At 47.0% G+C, this 21,619-nt stretch overlaps 1 protein-coding gene across 2 annotated transcripts in view; it reads left to right on the forward strand.

Annotated features, from left to right (window-relative positions):
• Nucleotides 1-21,619, forward strand: part of BDH2 (3-hydroxybutyrate dehydrogenase 2) — a 147,970-nt gene that overhangs the window by 54,750 nt on the left and 71,601 nt on the right. For both annotated transcript variants that reach the window (XM_085641423.1, XM_085641424.1), the window contains exon 3: nt 13,916-13,994. In XM_085641423.1, coding sequence (XP_085497549.1) covers nt 13,916-13,994 — 79 coding nt within the window. The remainder of the gene's footprint in view (nt 1-13,915; nt 13,995-21,619) is intronic.

The following is a 21,619-nucleotide window of genomic DNA, read 5'->3' on the forward strand; positions in this document are numbered from 1 at the left end:
CTGGGCAAACCCTTCCCACTCGGGGTGACAAATGCAAAAACAAAAGTTGATGGACAGAATGCAGAACAATGTCATACATTCACCCCAGTACAGAGATCTGGGCCTAAATCCATCGTTTTGTTGCTCACCATGCCATTCCAGTTTGAACCCAGCCATATGCAAATCACTCTTGACCCTGTGCCTCATGGGAACAGTCCAGCCCGAACTGCCAAGCCAGGTCATCCCTGGACTGGAAACAAGCATCCTAGGACCAGTTTCGGGGTTTCACCCCTCTTCAGCCAGGATAGCTTGATTCCAGTGGCATAGTGAGCAAAAGAATGATGGATTTAACCCAGATCTCTTAACTGGGGGTGAATGTTTTGATTTGTTCTGCATTCCGTCCATCAATAGTGTGTCTTTTGCTTTCTCTGAACGTAAACAGCCCTAATGCCAACAGATGAGAATTCACTCAGACACAAATCATGGAAGGCAGCAGGTACAGAGACGCACACCCGAACTCCCCCAAGAAGGCGAAAGTAACAAGCCACCTGATTGTTGGGACGAACCAACAGACCCGTCGGCCACCAAGGACCCCATAGCGGCCTTCTAACCCCAAGGACAGGCGTCCGAGGTCAGCAAGAGGAGAGAAGGAAGCAGAAAACGCACTCCCACACCAGGGTGGGAGCACAAAGCCACCATACCAAATTAGGAACCAGAACAGGGGAGAAAGGAACCAGAGCCACGTAGTCTGTAAGGGAAGGACCCCAACGAGCCAACAGAAGAATCACCAAGGACCAGAGGTGCAGGCGAGCTCAAGGAACCACAGCCGTGGAGGCAGCCACCAACCCCCGGACCTGAAACCTACCCCGAGCCGGGGCAGAAGGGCGACCCAGCAGGACCTGCAGAAGAGTCAAAAGGGCAGAGAACCGAGCCGGAGGGAAAAAACAGCCCCCTGCAAAGCGTCGAACAGGCCTCCGAGACACTGAAGTCCCAGAACAGGAACCAGATGAGAAAAAGACAGATCCAACATAAATCCCAGATCCTGGAACAAGGCCATCAATGCCACCACCGCCAGAAGAGCCACAAGGAGGGTGGAAGCAGAAACCATACAAAAGCAACATAGGTAAACACAGGGAAACCCAGACTCAGCAAAACCTGCACAGCAGGAGCCAACACCGCGGAAAAACCAGGGCAGCAGCAGAGAGGCCGAAAGGCAACACCTGAAACTGGCAATGGAACCAGTCTACCACAAACCGCAGGAACCGCTGACCTACCGGATAGATGGGAATGTGAAAAAAGGTGAACTCCAAGCCCAGGGAAGCCAAAAAATCGCCCACCTGGATGAGGAGAACGACAGACAGCAAGGGGATCATCCAAAAATGACCCAGCCGCACCAAACAGTACAAAGCCCAGGGATTCAGAAACCGAGCGGAAGGAACCATCGGGCTCCGAGACCAGGAACAGAGAGAAATAGAACCCCAGGCCCCGCTCCGTCGCCAGAACCAGCACAACAGTGCCCCAGGACAGAAACAGACCGACGCCAGAGAAGTTGGCAGAACGCAACACGGGGCCAATGGACAACAGGGTAACCTCAAAAACAGTCCAAAAGGGGGACGCCATGGAACGGAATCAGGTAACAAAGAACGATGAACGCAAGACCCACCAGGCGGAAATCAGACCGGACCAACGAGTGGAGTCGCCAAAATTGCAACATCGCCAACAATGTAGACAGGAAACTCACAACCAGTGAAACACCAGGGGTTGAACACATAACCGTGTGAGGAAGAGACCTCTACCGAAACCATCAGACCACGGTGACTCCTCCTGGGCATGGCAATATCTGACCAACACACAGGTGCAGTAGCAGGCGCTGCAGAGGCCGGGAACCAAGTGGAACCCAGCCTCTCGACCACGGGCCCAGCCATGAAAGGGCTGAGAAGAAGACAGAGAGTCCAGAAACTCCAGAAGAAGGAAAAAAGACAAGCCCCTCTGCACAGACTGCCTTTGGAGTGAGCCAAAAAGCCTGAGAACCACAAAAGGCAGGTAACGGACCAAGGTGTCTGCGCACCAAAGTGCGGTCCAGAAAGACCTCCTATCAGCCACCACCGCCCCAGCAGCCGAGGAGAGGGCCCTCATGGCAACAAAACACAGCAGACAGAAACCGAGCCAAGACATCCATCCGCACCAAGATAGGAGTGAGATTCCCTCGATCCGGAAGACAGACAAACAGGTACCCAAACCTTAGAATGGACCTGGGAAGCAGAGGCTGAGGAAGTGCACGCACGAACCCCAAAACGAGAAGCAGCAGAAGAACGTTTGAGAGCAGACTCCCCCGAAGTCAAAGATGAGGAAAAAGACCTGGAGGTCAAAATAGATCGACCCCAGGCACCAAAGAAAAATGAGTATCAAACACCGTCAGGTGATACCGCCTCCCCAGAAAACGAGGAATCCCCCCGCATGTCGAGCTCAAGCCATGCGACAACCAGAACCTCCTAGATGACATAACATAATGGAAAGGCAGGTCATGCACCACTGAGGAACAATACAGTGAGTCACCCCTCCGCAGACAATGAAGCAGGCGTAAAGCCGAGAACCTCATGAAATGAACCACCATGACCGAAACAAAACACATACACCCCAGCAGGAAAAATGACGACATACTCCAACCCTCCGGAGAGGAGGAAGCAGAAGGCTCAAGCAGTGCAACCCGGATGGGAAGGCATCACAGCAGAATGAACCAAATCCCGCAGGCTAGACCTGGAAATCTGCAACAGGTCAACCACCTGCAGCGCCCAAAACATGATGATGCATAAACAAAGATCCTGAAACCTCAACACCCCTGGCCACATGCACAGTATCAGGAAGCCACAGCACACACCAGGAAGCCCCCAGCAACTCCCCTAAAAAACTGTCCCCAAACAACCAACTCATAGCTTCACGAGACCCGGGAAAGAAAAAGGGACAGCCCTGCAGTCCCCCTCCCCAGCCACAGAACAAACATCATGGCTGCGGGAGCCGGATGCCATTAGATGACCCCAGCACCGACACGAGGCCAGAATGCAAGAGAAAAGCTTCCCGTCCCGCCCCAGCCCAGCACATGTGCGGGTAGCGGGTTCTGGTCAAGGAGCAGGAACGCGGCCGACCTGAACAACGGTGTGGCCGCACACAACAAAAGAAGTAAAACAAACACACAGTAAAGAAAAGAAAAAACTCACAGCACCGCAAACCCAGCCCTTCAAACTCAGGAACCGGCAAGCAGGAGAAACATAGCACGCCAGCGTTCTGACCGACGTCTGACAGCAAAAAAACCAGGCATGGCAGTGGGTGGGAGGGGCTTAGATATCATTTGAAAATATTATAAGCGTACTGATTGGCTGTCGGGAGGCAGGATCGCCTCACTATGTTAGGACTGGGACGAAGAGGACCCATGAGGGGGTAATGACTCCTAGTGTACATCCTGCGCAGTACTGATTTGCTGTGTACTGCATATGATGTGAAAATAGTGTAATACAAGGGGACATAGGGCAAAGAAATTACACTGTAAAAAGATTACACAAGCACTCTGCCTTGGAACACACTTAAGATGCTTACGTTGGTGTTAATGAGCATGTTGACCTATACACCGGGATAAAAAATGCACATGCTGGGACAGAGGTGTACTGACACTGGGACAAACTTGTGTCTTTGTAATGGGAAGACATGGTTACTAGTACATGTAGCATAAGCAATCTAATGGCTCAGATTTATCACAGGATAGCATCCACTTGAGCTGTGTATAGGAGTATATACTAGTGTTAGGCAGTGCCGTGTCCATATGTGTTCTCCCCTTATTTACAACAAGGTTTGTAGGGAGATATTTTTTATGTGTAATGAGTCAGGTCTTGTAGAGTGGATTTCATGTTTGCATTCGCGATTACTGAGTATATCCATAGGTGATCAGTGTGAATTTCAGTGGCACTTTTGTAATTACTCCAGTCTACCTAAAGTCTGTTGAGTACGGTTACTTGTGGTGCAGACATAGTGGACTAATATAATTGAAAACATATTGCAGCTTCTCATCGTAGCCATATGTGCACCCAGAATGTGGATCATGTTGGGTCCATGCTCCACAGTTCATGGCCACTTTATCCATTCACTTTCTTGGCACTTAAAGTGAATTTCTCGGTTGCCAACCTTTCTTTGCTCCTGTATTGTTTCTGTCGCATAAAAAGTAAATTCTCTTTAGTTTTCAGGGTTATTTACGAAATGTGCTGTCAAGGGGTAGGTGAGAGTCAGCCTTATGTACGCTGTGCTAGTGTTCCTGGATGTGTATTTTTAAGAAGCCTAATGGTACTACCTATATAAGCTTGTGACCCGGAAATACGAACAGCTATACCATCTTGTGTTGTTGCCTATAAGACATTTCTCATTAGTAAACTTTTTGGATTTACTGTATGTGAAATGCTATCCTTATTTGCTCCTTGTTTACATATGCAGCAATTGTGTGACAAACAAAAGCTCTCAAGTTGGCGAACTTAGAATCTGTAATGTGCTACTACAGAATCGACTACAGTCATAGGGACCTTATTCATGATTTATAATACTTTAATAGCCCTGCAACTATCTTCCCTCCACAAAGTGATCTTTGTGAAAAGTGGCAATTTATGCACTCAAACACCCAAAATAGATAACCAAATTAGGAATTACACGTTGTTTTCTATTAACCCCTTTGCTGCTAGGCCTTTCCACCCCCACTGAGCTAAGCCTTTCTTTTGGGCTATTTGGAGTAGTTTGCGCGTAGGCCCCTGTAACTTTTTGACCACATAAGGTATCCACGCCAAATGTGCGTCATTTTCTTCCAACATGAGGATTCTAAAGGTACCCAGGGTTTGTGGATTCCCCTTGATGGGAGCCAGAAATTAGCCAAAATACAGCTACATTTTGTTTTTTGGGGGAAAATTGGAAAAAAGTGCTGCAACTGAAACAAGTCTGGTTTGTGGGGCGGAAATCACCATTTTCCCAGCTGTCAGGGACTGACAGACTTTTGTCAGAAAACCAGAAGTGTTTTACACAGTTTGGCATTTTACTAGGACATAGTCTATTTTTGCTATTTTGTGTGCTTTCATTCTTCTTCCAATTAATGGTAGAAATGGGTATGAAAGCAATAATGGATCCTGGAAAGCTATACATTTGAAAAACGTAGACAAAATTCTGAATTCAGCAAGGGGTCATTTGTGTAGATCCTTCAAGGTTTCTTTATAGAAACTAACAGTTGAAAATAGGAAAAATTAAAAATGAGTTTAAAAAAACAGCCATTTGTGCCAACTTTTTCACCTGTAAATTCTTCTAATTATGACAGATGTTTGAAAGCAATATACCGTTACATCCGCTGGACCTTTCTAGTTCCGAAATTGTGAGTACCTGTACTAGCATGAGAATTATAGGACATTTTTCAAAGTGACTCCTCTTTTATTACACATTCTCTTTCATTTGGAAGGCAGAAATCCATCGAAAGTCAATAGGTAATAACAGTTGCTCTACTATTCTGTGTTACCCTAAGTCTCACGATAAAAATGGTTCCTCACTTGTGTGGGTAGGCCTCGTGGTCGCGACAGGAAACGGCCCAAAACGCAACGTGAAAACACCACATTTTCACAGTGAAAACTGACCCTTTTTTTGCAAAGTGCCTAGCTGTAGATTTTGAACCCTAGCTCTGGCGGCACCTAGGGAAACCTAGCAAACTTATACATTTTTGAAAACTAGACACCCAGGGGAATTCAGGATGAGGTAACATGTCTGGCTCTCACCAGGTTCTGTTACCCAGAATCCCTCGTAAACCTCAAACTTTGTAAAAAAAAAACCACATATTCTCCACATTTCTGTGGTGGAAAGTTCTGGAATCTTGTGTGGATCCACAGAACTCCACCCACCCCTCATTCCCCAAAGTCTTCTGAGAAAAATGTTACCTCACTCGTGTGGGTAGGCCTTGTGCCCGCGACAGGAAACGGCCCAAAACGCAACATGGACACACCACATTTTCACAGTGAAAACTGAACCTTTTTTTGCAAAGTGCCTAGTTGTAGATTTTGAACCCTAGCTCTGCCCGTGCCTAGGCAAACCTAACAAACCTATCCAATTTTGAAAACTAGACAACCGGGGGGGGAGTCCAGCGAGGTATGGCTTGCGTGAATCCCCCAACGTTTTCCTACCAGAATCCCCTGCAAACCTCAAATTTAGCTGAAAAAATCACTTTTTTCTCAAATTTCTGTGTGGGAAAGTTCTGGAATCTGCGTGGATCCACAAATTTCTTACCACCCGGCGTTCCCCCAGGTCTCCTGATAAAAATGGTACCTCACTTCCGTGGGTGGGTTAAGTACCTGCCACAGAAAAGGGCCCAAAACCTGTTGAGGGGACATCAAAATTACATATCACAAAACAACCTGGTTTTGTAAAGGGGGTCCCATGAGTGTTTGGCCCCGGGCTCGGCGGCCATCTAGGGAGACCTACCAAACCCACACATTTCTGAAAGCTAGACACCTGGGGGAGTCCAGGAAGGTATGGCGTGCAGGGATCCCCCAACTGTTCCATACCCAGAAGCCCCTGCAAACCTCACATTTTGCTGAAAAATTCTAATGGGCAGACACAAATTTCCTAAAACCCAGCGTTCCTCCAGGTCTCCCAATAAAAATGGTACCTCACTTATGTGGGTAGGCATAGTGGCTGCAACAGGAAATGGCCCAAATCGTACTGTGGAGACTTCAAAATTACCTATAACAAAACGACCTGGTTTTGGGGGGGCACCTGTTTTTTTTGGCTTCGGGCTCGCCTCCATCTAGGGAAACCTACCCAACCCACACATTTCTGAAAACTAGACACCCTGGGGAGTCCAATGAGGTATGGTTTGCGTGGATCCCCCAACATTTCCCTACCCAGAATCCCCTGCAAACCTCAAATGTAGCTAAAAAAAGTTAACTTTTTCTTTACATTTTTGCATGGGATCACTGTGCCGGCACAAATGTCCTACCACCCAGCGTTCCCATTCTTCTCCCGAGTAAAATGATACCTCACCTCCTCAAAACGTTTTGGGCCCTTGCCTGTCGCGGATACTTGACCCAATCACACGAGTGAGGTACCATTTTTATCGGGAGACCTGGGGGAACGCAGATTCCAGAACTTTCCACCACAGAAATGTGAGCAATTATTATTATTTTTTAATAAAGTTTGAGGTTTACAAGGGATTCTGGTTAACAGAGCCTGGTTAGAGCCAGACAAGTCACCCCATCCTGGATTCCCCTGGGTGTCTAGTTTAAAAAAATGTATAGGTTTGCTGGGTTTCCCTAGGTGCCGGCAGAGCTGGGGTTCAAATCCTACAGCTAGGCACTTTGCAAAAAAAAGAGTCAGTTTTCACTGAGAAAATGTGGTCTGTCCACGTTGTGTTTTGGGCTGTTTCCTGTCGCAGCCTGAAGGCCTACCCACACAAGTGAGGTACCATTTTTCTCAGAAGACTTTGGGGAGTGCGGGGTAGGTGGAATCCACGCAGATCCCAGAACTATCCATACAGAAATGTGAGGAAAATGTGTTTTTGTTTTTTTAACAAAGTTTGAGGTTTGCCAGAGATTCTGGGTAACAGAACCTGGTGAGAGGCACACAAGTCACCCCATCCTGGATTCCTCTTGGTGTCTAGCTTTCAAACATGTACAGGTTTGCTAGGTTTCACTATGTGCCGGCTGCGCTATGTCCTAAAATACACAGGTAGGCACATTGCTAAAAACAAGTCTGTGCCTAGTAGGCTTTGGGGCTATTGCCCCAATATGCCTCGGGGGGGGGTCAGAGAGACTGTGGTAATTGTTTTTGATTTGAGGGCATTATCATGCCCATTCTGAGCAGCCACCACCCCATCATCATAAAAGAAGAAAAATCCCTGGTGCCTAGTGGGCTTAATGCCCCCTCCGGGGGCTGATCAGAGGCTACTGCCTCCATCTGCTCCTGGGGGGAGCAGAAAGACTGTTGCATTTTTTTGGGGGGGTGGGGGCATTGGCCTGCCCATCTTGGGCTGCCCCCACCCATACATCAATAAAAAAAATAAAAATCCTGGTTTCTATTGGGCTTTCTGCCCCTCCGAGGGGCAGATTGGGGGCTACTGCCTCCGTCCGCCTCCCTGGGGGGGGCAGAAAGACTGATATTTCTCAGGGTGGGGGCATTGCCTTGCACTTTTCGGGCAGCCCCCACCCCAACATCAAAAAAAAAAAAATCCCTGGTTTCTAGTGGGCTTTCTCCCCCGACCCCCCCCCCCCCAAGGGGGCAGAATAGGGGCTATTACCCCGCGTGGGGGCATAAAGACTGGAATTTCACTGGGGGTTGGGGCATTTTCATGCCCATTTTGGGCAGCCCCAACATCAATAAAAAAAAATCCCTGGTTTCTAATGGGCTTTCTGCCCCCCTAGGCGGGGCATTATTGATGGCATATTTCCATCAGAAATTTCAGAGAGGTTAGTCCTGTTATAGACTGCCTCATTTTCCTAAAAATGGGGCATAGTTGGTTGTATCATATTGCTATTATGGATGTTATTGATTAGAGATCAATTTCATCCATTCTTCTCTAGACTTTAGACCTTTAACTATGGTATTTAAAAAACACATGTACCATTGTTCACGTGTTTTCTAATCACATCCACATTTCCTCCTCTTCTACTAACGCTAATTTTCTCCAAAATGAACCAGCTAAATTGGTTACACTCGTGGTTCTTTTGTTGATAGTGCTCAGTTAAGGGTGCATTTTCTTTTTTGTTTTTTAGGGCTGATTTATGTTCCAATAGACTGACACGTAGTTCCCTGCTCGTCTCCCCTACATATCCCAATCCGCAGGGGCAGACCAGCAGGTAAACCACGTTCTTGCTCCTACAAATATTTAGAGTTGTAGCTGTTAGACTTTTGCCATTAAAGTTCCTATTTTTTGTTTCTATGCAATTGGGACAAATGGAACATGTGCCGCACTTATAATTGCCAACTGCCTTTTGATTGAATAGCGTCATTTGACTATTTTTTTTCAACACTTTGATATGTTTACTATATATTGAGTACCGGCACTTTATTATTTTGAGAGGGAGAATACTGGCACTTCTCAGAGTGATGTAATATTTTTAATTGGAGACTAACAGCACTTTTCAGAAACAAGAAGGTACTCTGGTACAGAGCACCTGCACTTCTATTTTTACATTTCAAGCGCTCTTTATTTCCTCACTTAAAAACATGATTATGTTATGGTTCGCAATCTGGAAAACTCTTAAATAAAATTCAGTAAACCACTTTATCCTTTTTTATCAATGTCGGAATAAAGTCAGACCTTGAAGAACTATTTTATAAAACGTTCCTTGCGAGGCAACGGCAGTGACACAGCCCTGTTCAACATAAACATAATTCTGTGACCTTTGTTAGATCTTGTTAGAAGTCAGGTCTCTAGTTGGCAGATGAGTGCACCCTGTCCAAGTAGGGACCGCATTCCTAGCCAGGGTAAGTCACAACACAATCCCAAATTATCCTGTGGTCACCCCCAGGTAGCTTGGCACAGAGCAGGCAGGCTTAACTTAGAAGGCAGCATGTAAATTATTTTTGAAAAACGCATACAACAACACAGTAAAAACACCACAAAAGACTCCACAACAGTTTAGGAAAATAGAGAATATTTATCTGAGTAAAACAAGACCAAAACTATCAAAATCCATCAAGTAGAAGTCAAGCTTTTGAATGTTGTAGAAAAAAATGCAATAAAGCTTTTAGAAGCTGGTAGCTCTAAAAGGTTACTTCAGATCACTAGGGATCGGTGCAAATCCAAAGTTCAGGCCAACACAATGGAGTGCAGGCCGGCTACAGGGACCCACTTGGGCCAGCTGAACACAGTACCTTGGATCGTGGGGCACAGTCTATGCGGCGAGGCTTTGTGTTGCGCAGCGTCTATTCCAATTGGCTGTGCGGCGAGGCTTCACGTCGTCCGGTGTCAGTTCCAAGAGCTGCCAGCTGTGTGGCGAGGCTTGACGGCTTTGCGCATCGGATTTGGCAGAAACTCAGCTGCAGAAACCAATTCTGAGGCCCAGAACTTGGAGGGGGGACCTCAGGCAAGGGTAGGACTCACAGAAAGCAGAGTCCAGCAACACCAGCAATATTCCACTAAGTCTTATGTGTCCCTGAGACTTCAGAAACAGGAGACAAGTTAACAAGCACTTGGAGATCACTTTGGTGGGAAAGGTTGAGTCCAGCTCTCCTTCCACCAGAGTCAGAGAGCAGTAGGCAGGAGGGCAACAAGCAGGAAAGCAGTCAATGCAGAAAAACAGTCTAGTTGAGTCCTTTGAGCAGCACCGCAGTTCTTCTGACAGCGCTGTAGGTCCAGAAGTGTCTGATTTGGGAGGGTCAGGAACCCAGTACTTATACCTAAATGTGCCTTTGATGTGGGGAGAAACTTCAAAGAGTGATTTTGAAGTGCATGAGCACCCCTTTCAAGCCAATCCTGTCTGCCAGGTTATCTATGGAGATCAGCAACCATTTGTGTGGGGCCAGATCATTACTCCCTAATAACCCGGTGTGAGCCCCATTTCCTTCCGTCAGCCTAGGCCGACCATCGAAATGCAGATTTTTGAAGAGGGGTGTTCTACCACCCCTGGCCTTCTTGGATTTGCGGCTGTCAGGGAGGAATGCACAAATGGGATCTGTCTCCCCATCCAGATGGGTATTGGAGGGTCAGTGGACCAATGCATCCACTGCAGGAGCCTGTGTTCGACCTCCTAGTCACAGGTTCAAATCCCGGCGGGTCCACTCAGCCTTTCATCCATCTGAGGTCGATAAAATTAGTACCATTGAGTTGGGTAACAATAAACATCTGTTATTTAGCGCCAAGTTACCTCTGGGTGAACATGCGCTTTACAAATACACATGTTATGTTTTATGTTTGTTACGGGCTGTAGGTCACATAAAGCAAAGTTAAGAGCAGAAAAAAGCCCACTCTCTGAAAGTGTTTTTCTGCATTAGTAGTGTTAAATACAACCTTACCAGCAAAGCTCATTTATCACTACTATTTCACTCATGCCAAACATGATAAAGCAACTCCCCTGGGATTAGGAATTACCACTTAGAAGCTCGTAAGGGAATTCCCAATGCTGACCTATGAGGGGAGTAGGCCTCACCGTAGTGAAAAACGAAATAGGTTGTTTTCACTACCAGGACATGTAAAACATATAAGCACATGTCCTTCCCTTTGCTTACATAGCACTCTGCCATTGGGTTGCCACAGGTCGTCCTTAGAGGTCACTTATATGTAATAAAAGGGGGAGTTTAGGGCTTGGAAGTAATTTTACCTGCCAAGTCATAGTGACAAGGACCTGCACATGCAGGCCCTGCCATGGCAGGCCTGAGGCATGGTTAGGGGGCTACTTATGTGGGCAACACACTTATGTGGGCAAAAGTTGGGGGAAGACCCTCCCATGGCTGTCATGTCTAACAGATCGTATAAACCCACAAATGAAAAGGGCAAAGTCTTGGCTGCACTACTGGAATGACTCCTGGTGGCCGACCGTACTGGGAACAGCTCCAATACCCACGACCACGTACGCAACCTAGGGGTTATCCTCTACTCCACCCTCTCCATGACCAAGCAGGTCAACGCCGATTCTTCCTCCTGCTTCAACACCCTCCGCATGCTCCGCAAGATCTACAGGTGGATCCCCACTGAAATGAGAAGAACGGTCACCCAGGCCCTCATCAGCAGCAGGTTGGACTACGGAAGCGCCCTCTACGTAGGCGCCTCGGCCAAACTCTTGAAACGGCTTCAACGCATCCAGAACGCCTCTGCATGCCTGATCCTCGACATCCCTCGCCGCAGCTACATCACACCCCACCTGAGAGACATGCACTGGATCCCCGTCAACAAGAGGATAACCTTCAAGCTCCTCACCCACGCACATAAGGCACTCCACAACACCGGACCAGCGTACCTCAACAGCCGACTCAGCTTCTACACCCCCACCCGCCAGCTCCGCTCCGCCGCCCTCGCCCTTGCCACAGTCCCCGGCATCCGAAGAGCGACCTCCGGCGGCAGATCGTTCACCCACCTCGCCGTCAAGACCTGGAACACCCTTCCCATTCACCTACGGCAGACCCAAGACCTGCTGTCCTTCAGAAGACTCCTCAAGACCTGGCTTTTTGAGCAGTAGCAGCATTCCCTACTCCCCAGTGCCTTGAGACCCTCATGGGTATGTAGGGCGCTTTACAAATGTTATGATTGATTTATTTGAAAATCTTTTTGCCTGCAAAAAGGATTAGTGAGTTAAACACTCACTATTGCGTTTTGGAGATCACGAGATCGAATCCAGACTAGGCCATATTAGCATTCTACCCTTGACATGTTGGTAAATTCAGTGCTATGAAACTGGGCGATAGTAACAGCTGCTGTTAAGAACGTACATAGAAGGCAAAACTGTGTCTGAAGTGTGGTTATTAATACTATTTTTATTAATGCTTCTTGCGTTTTTTGATAATCAGCAGAGAACTTGGCCAACTCTGCCTCCAAAAGGAACCCGCAGCCGCTCCTTTGAAGTCAGTGGCATGCAGAACTTTCTTAGAGCCTGCCTAGACCTGCACTTTAGCTCTTGGCTATGTCACTAACCTACCGGCGTGGAACTGCTAATGCTGGTGAACTATGTTACACGGACAGTGAGACATAAACCTCTCTGATGTTCTAGCAGCTATAATTTCATCACATTTGTCATAATGGTATTTGGAAATGTAGTAACGTGACTGATAAAGTAAATCTTGTTTACTTGATAGAAGAGAGATCCCCATATGAAAAAGTTCAGGACTTAGACCAAGAGCCGACCTCTGCAAAAGAAAGTGCTCTTTCTCATCATTTTCCCCTCTTGGGAAGGAGCAGCGTCATTTATGGAGCGCATGGAGATAAAGAACAGGCACTGATGGCCTGGAACAAAAACAAATAATAATGAAGTTCCGTAGGTAAGCTCCGTGCGCCCCTCTGAAATTAAGTGCTCTGGGCTTTTGGCCAGCTCGCCAATGCCTAAGGCTGGGCCTGCCGGGAGCTAGTCCACGGAGTGCAACTTGTCTGAATTAAACAATTTCTTTTGTCCTCCTTAGGGCGACAGTCGAAATGCAAAGAATCCAAATTTAACCCAGTTTTCTTTTCCTGACTGCAAACATCTAAAAAAAAAAATACTCTTCCAAAGTAGTTCATACATCAACAATCCCTCCCACAATGACAGTAGAGGTTAGATGTTGAACATTGTGTCAATGTTCCTCCTTCCACAATATGCCACAACAGGAGCCCCCATTTTATTCTGCCTTATGATGGCGTCACTGGGTGTTAAATGTAAAGCATTTAAGCTAACCAAAGCATGTGGACGAAAAATAAATTGTTCTTGTCTACCTTACTTTGGTCTTACACCATCACTATTGACCCTGATTTTAGCATGTAGAATATTTCGTTATAATTTTTAAGGAGGCCCTAAATATGTGTGGGATCACATCCCATTCATTAGTAAATAAATACCTTCAAAATAGGAAGATGTGAAGGGTGCACAGCAGGGCCAAACTTTGGGAACCATAAGCATCCCTGGCAATAATATTTAAACCAGCCCTGCTCCCTTCGTTTCCTATCTCCCTGGCTCTCTTTCCATCATCTTTTCTCTTCCTCCTCACCTCTCTCTCTTCCCCTTCTCTGGTCGCATGCTCTCTACTTACTCCCTCCATCCCGCTCATTCTCTCGCTCTTGAAGCCTTCCCAGGCCTGCTGCAATTAGCCTCTGAGCTTAGGGAGCTGGGGGAAAGTGCCAGCGGGCTTCAGCCCACCGGGTAAATGCCCGGTTGAATAAAGGCCAGTCTGGCCCTGGTGAACATGGTTGAGGTTGAGACTGTATATAGTTCTAAGTACTCCATTTCTTAATTATATTTTTATTTTTAAGGCATTTGCGAGAGAAGGAGCTACGGTTATTGCTACAGATGTCAACGAGGCCAAACTTAAGGAGCTGGAGGGATACTCTGGTAAGTACTAAACCAGCATAGTACTGACATCCACAGGTTGCAGCATGTGCCACATCGAACTGTTTGCAGTGTAGTGTAGCATCATTCTGGATATTGCCACAGTATTGTTATTGACAACAATTATTTTGTGAAACAAAAGGGTGTGGTAACTCGCAGTTTTATCTGAGTTGTACTGTACTCAAAGTGTAGAACGTACTACATTTTCTCTAGTTAATTTACTTGTGCTGGGCTTTATAAGAATTGTGGGGGCTTGCTACATGTTTTCTGAGCAGGATGAGTTTCAATATCTGCCTCACTCCCTTTGGTCTCCCTGTCACTGATGGAGTCCTGCTAGATCCTGGTTTGCTTTTACTGTGGACTGTTTCGCAGGCAGCAATTGGTTGGGGTTTGGGCACGGGGAGAGCACCGCATAGTGCTGGGCAACCTGTTCTGCATCACTTCCCCATTTGGAGCGGTGCCAGAGGGGCGACAGAGACTGAGCTTCGTAATCCTGGGGGTATGTGCGACCTGTTTGTCACTGCCATTGCCCCTATGTGCCTTGTGCCAGCTCCCCACCTAGCGTCGGGGGCCTTGGCAAGCATGGACAAGTTGAGGTCTGGGATTTCTTGCCCCTCGTGTTCTTTACTGGCTAACAAAGTCTTCATCTTTTTGGTGGTGTGTGCGACATTCCCACAACTGAGCTAATTTGCATAGCTCGAGGAGATTCCCTGAATACTCCAGGAGGGATCCAACTTGCCAGAGCCACCTTGGCTGGCGTCCATGTGACGTTATAGTATATTGCTGGTTGGTTCCCTGAAGGGGGACTCCAGAGGAGGAGCAGGCTTTTGCCCGTCCTCAGCAAACTGGATCGACATTATCAGTTTGGTCATTAATTCTCGTCCCAAGATATTAGCCGGGGAGGAGGAAAAGTACAACAACTGTTCCTTCACCTTTTTCCTCCCTATGTCCTGCTTGAGGGTTCTGTTAAGGGGATCCCTGGCACCATGCCCGAGACCCCTTGTACGGTGGCAGTGCCTTTTGTTAGGGGGACTGTTCCCTCTCGTAGGCATGACCTTATCGCCCTCGTGTCTAGTAGAAAGTGGTAAGGTGTCCTGTTTATCATCAACGTGACCACGGGGTCCTCCTCAGGGAATCTGGTGTGGGCGGTAGTGTGTGTGTGTCTTTGGGTGTCCTGTCGGTTTCTGACGTGACTATCCCTGCAACTTCACCCTCGCTGTCAGATCCTGGGGTTGATCTTCCTCGCTATCGTTAGTCGTGTTACTGTTTATAACCACTCTGAGGTTCCCAGCCCCACATGGAGTTAATGTTTTGTGGGCTAAATGCAGCGGATAGTATGTCGAGCTTCGGGGGGATTCTAGCACCGAACTGGGGTGAGGCGGAAGTCTCTTGGGTTAGCCAGTGAGGCAACCTCCCAGCCCTATGTCTAGTGCCTCGCTACCCGGTGGTGCGGTCTCCAGCCCCCTTGACTGGCGGGTTGGTGTAACGTAGTGCAGGAATGGCTGGTGTGGCCTGCATCAAAGAGAGCGCCTCTGTGCAGGTGTACTGTGGTGGAGGTGCAGACGCCTTGCTTGCTGATTCTGGGAAAGGATTGTAGGTCAGGGCCACATTGAAGATGGCCCATAGATCTAACAGTGCCTCTTTTTTAGTCTTTTCCTGACCTACATGCTTGGTACGAATGTGTGTCCTTGTGTGTTTTCTTTTATGTAGGTGTCATAGGTTCCCCCCTCTGGCCAGGGGAATGCATGCTTGCGTTCTGGTGTGTGTGTGTGTGTGCGTCATTCATGGCAAAATTTATCCAGCTTTTTAGCCTGTGTGGGGAACCTAGTTTGCATATGGTTTAATGGCAACGCCATGATGGGTTGGGAATTTTTTAAGGGCTAGTACACTTCTAATCGAACAAGTCTTTTAAACAAACTTAAATACTACTCTGATTGTGGGGGAAATATGTACCAGATATTTAGCGGGCAATAACTTTTGCGAGCAATCGCGCAAATGGCACCAGTCTTGAGAGGAACTACACCGCCGAACCCCAGAGGGTTTCCAGCTAGTCCTAGCAGCAGAGGTCAGGAAGGCTTGCAGCAGCCAGACCTCTGAGAGTGCTACTACTATCACAGAATGGGCCACATGGCCGACCGATGCCGCCTGAAAGCTTATCATGAGCAAAGATCAATAGGTCTGGGCCAGTCCCAGCAAAATCCCCAACCGCCAAGCCCAGATCAGCCCAAGCACGCAGCACATTCAGCCACAAGGAAGTCAGTCAGCAAACACACTATGGCAACAAGGACCAGGTGGTTGGCCAAACACATGGCAACTGTAGCAAGTAGGGAACCCAGCCCAGCAAGCACCGGGCCACAGCCACGGCAGGGAGGGGTGACCGTCTGGGGAGGCAATGCCATCATGCAATCACTCTATCCATATATGCAGTAAATCCAAACCCCCAAAATGACGCATCCACTACATACCCATGTCACAAAACTCACCACAGCAATGAAGAGATACAGCATTAGGAGAAATCTCAAGCCTTTACTTGCATCCAGGAAAAACTCAGGGCTTTCGTATGTTTGCTCGATGGGAATCCACGCTAAAATACTCCATTTGCTGCTTGTCTCCCAGGACAGGGTTAGCTGGCCACGCACCTGGGGGAGGGCAATCTGACGAGGGGGCAGGGCGTTCCCAGTGTCCAAGCCCAATTGGGATGGGTTCCTTAGACTAGGTCGAAAGGACACCATTTCTCAGTATTTTTAGGCCACCAGCTAGTGGAGGCCCCCTTTCAGTTCGAAATTGAGGCGATAGTACAGTGCCGGAACCAGGTTTTCCGCTCAAATGCGATTATGGTGTTCCCCATAGAATGCCGTAGTCCACGCACAATTTTGGCACCAAGTCAGTAGGGAAATTCACCAGGGCAATCAGCCATCTCAGTTCGTTGCTCGCAGCACAACAGGCCCGAGTCGAGCACCTGACTCCCGTCGTAAGCAGGACATTCTGTCTCCTCTCCCCTAATACTTCCAAACATTCAAAATCTGTTCATCGCTCATGTCCCAACAAAACAACAGGAGTTGCGTGTCACTGGATAGGATGTCCCTGATTCCTGCTGAGGGCACTAGACCCAAAGCATCCTGGATCCGAGGTAGAGGGGGCGATGGGATGGAAAGGGGTTCTGTAGATGACCATCACAGCCCCTGCAGAAGGTGCACGGATATGCTCACCACCGCTCACAGCTTGTTGAATGTGATACGGAGGGCCTCATAAACATCGTTCAAGGGAGCAATAGGCCCGATCCCAGTCATTGCCACATTTGAATCACACTAGGGCCACAGAGCAGACTCTCAACCCCCACCGATATGCCACAATAAAACCCACACTACAATAGACCTAGTAAGGCGTCCAACGACCTGCAAAAAGCAGCCCAGAAACAAACCTCCCAGAAACAGGGCGTAGTCAACAACCCCCAGCTCCATTACAGAAAACCTTGTTGCACACCATGTGCAGAGACCAGAGGTGCATACATGTGTCCTTAGGATATGTTGCAATTATCCACAACCTCAGAATATTTACACACAGCCTTTTCCTTTCACGGCGCATCACTCATGTGTAGGTCAAAAGGTACCATCCGCACCGATAAAGCTACACACACACGTTAGGGAAAGTAGTGTATTAAAGGGCCGACAATGCCCATAAAGCAATAGTTAAGTAAAAAGAGTCATCCACACACCAACGAAGATCACCCCACTAAAACGCTCACCTCTGTTCTGCCGAAAGACCAAACAATCTACAAAACAAAATTCAGGCGACCCATGACCAGACACTCACGGATTCTTAAAAATTACGACCAAAGCGCCTCCCCATCCAGTAGTTTGCTAAAGATTGTGCCAAATGGATGCCCAGAAATGCCCAAACGGACAGGCACAGGAACTTCTGAGGCCGAATAATGATGCTGTTCTAAAAAGCTAACCTACAGCCCACAGCTCTTATACAGGTCTGCAATTGATCCTTACATGCACCACCGTTACTTCAGCCCACCACCTCTTCAGCTGCAATCTTCAAAGTCCCAAAGAGGCCCAAGGGTTCAAGCCAAAAGGATCACGGACTATTATTTACAGACAATTGTTTGATTACATACTCTTTACACTGTGCCAAGCAAAGACACCCCCGGACGCCAGAAAGCTGCTGTCTACCCCTCCAGACATCATCCCAAGACCTGCAATGTTCCTAAACGTATGTATTATTGCACCTTTGTATATTATCTGCTTAGCATGGGTGTGTCTGCATCCATCTGCAGCGAGGACTTTGCCTCGTCACATGAAGCCTAACTTGACATTTCTAAAGCGCTTCCATAGAGACCTCTACCACCACACTTACACTGAACCAAATGCTAGTATTCCACACGCACTACACCGCCACTCTTGCACAATACATGACCGTGGGGGCCCAGATGTCAGCTAGGTCATGCTATGTCCCACACCGTGGGCTCAGACAGACTTGACCTATCACAGGACATACTCCGGAAAAAGCTAAATGTCTCATCCACCTGCACCTATGTAGGATTAGGGCCAAGATACAACCCATTAGAGAAGAACCCCATAGAGTAGTGTTAAACATAACCCAGAATGAAACCAACCCCACAGTGTTACACCTCTTCACTGCAACATTCAAACTGTGCTAGACTAGATGCAAAGGCTGGGCACCATGAGGAAAATCCTGTTTGGCCCCAAGATTTTCCAGAGAATAGGTTCTTGGAGGTAGCAAGACCAGTGCACAAACATATCTGCTCCTGCCTCTGTCTGTGGTCCTTAGCCACCCAGGGTGGCCCTTAGCATATCTGGGACAGTATTCTTTAATAACAAGTGGACCCCAAACATGGAGATCCAGTGTAGGGCCATTCACAGTGTTGATAAAAAGAGACATGAGTCTAGAAGGGAGCGGTTGATTGCCAGCAAAGATACCCTGTGTCAGGAATTCTGGGACTCTGAGATAGATGGGTACACATGGCTAGAATGGAAGGGGCAACTCCTAATTGTACAGAAACTTACACTGTATTCTTTGTTTCAGAGGCAAAGGAACGATCCATCTCGGTACAACCGAGAATTGTGAAGCAATACTGCACGTACCAGATATGCAATAGGGCACCTTAGTGTTGATGGATACTTACTGGCAGTGTGGCGAGTTTGCCTACACTGAACTTGTCCCTGGATAGCGAGGCCTCTGCACAATCGTAACCATACACACCCTGAAGCACGTCATCTTTGGAGAAGATCTCTCCGAATTGTTCCAACACCCGCTACATAGGAAAACAACTCTATTTCATCAGGTTCAAGAGAAAAAAACTGCAGATTACTTTGGTTGGGCTCAGTAAAAGGACATTCCGGAAGAATTCAGTCTGTCTTCTGATACTCAAGTAAATTCAGGAGGGTCCATACCCTTCTTCACCTTTCAAACAAAGGGAACGCCCGCTGGTTACAAATAACTAGGTAGGAAATGCTAAAGATGATCAGATATACTGAGCTCGGCCTAAACGCTATCAAGGAAGAACTTAGAGCCATCCGCCTTATGGTGATTCAACAACGATGTGTGAAGGACTTGATGACCTCTATGGAGGGTGGGGTGTATGCCAAGATTGGTGCTTCTTGCTGTACTTTTAGCCCTGGCAAACAACATGGATAATGGAACATTGGCTTTTGCCATCCAAGCATTGCATCTTCTACAAGCTAACATGAAGGTGCCCCTGAGCAGAACTGGTTTATATACTTATTTTCCTGGTTCACCCAATGGGTGACCAAACTGTGCCTGTCATTGCTTCCCATTTCTCTATTTGTGCTGTCTTTGTGTGGTTTCCTACAAGTGGGGGTTTTCTGCTGTAAAAACACAGTCCTCAAGCTAGGTAGAATGCAAGTAACTACGGAATTAGTAATGGACACAACAGATACACAGCAGACCTCGAATAATGTGACTGTAATGAGATATGGGGTAAATTATTTTGTTGAAAATTCAACTAGAGGGGGAATGTTGATACTGATAAATACGATGTGGATGTACACCATGATATATGTGCGTATAATAATGAAAGTGCATCTTCGTTGTTGAATTCACCCAATATAACCTTCCCCACAACCCCAAGTCAGAAATACGTGGTTAGACAGGCCCTGCGATCTAAGCCTGACGCAACTGATTGACAGATCACAGATGAGGGGGGACATGTAACCCTTAGACAAACGCACAAACAGGAAAACCCAAACCGACCCACAGATAGGCACCAACACCACAACGGTCTCAGGAGATTGGCCCCAATAAAACACGGCTGGCCGGAGGGGCCGTTTGTTCCCAATAACACCAGAAAGTCAGATGCCACACTAAGCTGGAAACACACAACCAATCATAACACAACATGCACATTGCACGCAGTGATCATGCTCTCCCCATGCTGGAAATCTGGAGAAGTAACCATTGGCCCTGCATTGTATCCACGCAAGATCGAGGCCCACCTGCACTTCTTATCAAAAGACCAGATTTATGATCCCGTGACTAGGCCTGAATTTATGTCTACAAAGGAATGTACAACTGTTTTATGACTTAATGTATCATATAAAATGACGGCCAAAATCAATGTGCTTTGAGACCGTCTTCAGACCCAGACTCTTTTGCCTATTCTCCCAGCCGCTGCATTCAATTAAACCAATTGTTCCTGTTTTGCCAAATGCTTCTTGTCTTTCATTTTTTCAAGGTAAATTCCTATCTAAGCAACAATTTAATGTAACCGTTATTTAGTCGGTTGACTTTTCTCTAAAATGAAATTTTATCATCCTGTTTTTGTCAGGCTGGCTTTTTTTTTTGATTTTCACAAAAATGACGGATTAATACATATACAAACCAACAGGCAGTCAGACAGATACAAAGAAAATTATGTTTATGTTGAAAGTAGTCCTAATTCTTTGCTCTGTTTCTCTCTCTATAGGTTGGTCAGTGTATTTTTTAGTTTGCCTAACCAAGCATTGTTGTACTGGAGATGTCAGGCTAAATATTGGTAGAAAAGTACAAGTGTATTCTTTCAGAAAGGAGTACGCATGCAGAACTTTTTTTACAACCTTTTTGTTTTAGTAAACATTTTGGATCGGAGAGGCACATGTTCCGATATTTTTTTAATTTAAGGAAAACAGTTCCCCTACTTTCTGTGAAAAGTTAACCATCCTAGGGCAGTTAATTCCAAGAGCTGAAATGCTTCAGCTGCAGTGTAAGGCGGGGAGTCTTATATGCTGTGAAGCCGAAGGCAGGCAGACAGCTAAACAAGCCTTCTTGCCTGGGTGCCTGCTTATTTACGCTTCCTAATGACACAGATTTATTATTTTGGAGTGTTTCAGAAAGGAGTTACCAGCTGAGCTGTGAGGTGTGTGCTTTTTAAAGGTCCATAACTCAGGCCCCTGCGTTGTGTGTTACGCCCCTAACTATTCACCACTGCTCCAACCAGGATTCAATTCTGTGACTCTCTGGTTACAGACACAGACCTCTAATAGAGGTCTCATAAACTACTATAGTGCATTTACCACTGATTAACTTAAGTTGCATTTATTTTACATTGAAGCTGAGTGTTATTTTATATGTACATACCTGAAGGTGAAAGACCAAAAAGAGTT

The sequence above is a fragment of the Triturus cristatus genome, chromosome 2_2 (genome assembly GCF_964204655.1).
Source record: "Triturus cristatus chromosome 2_2, aTriCri1.1, whole genome shotgun sequence".
NCBI lineage: Eukaryota > Metazoa > Chordata > Amphibia > Caudata > Salamandridae > Triturus > Triturus cristatus.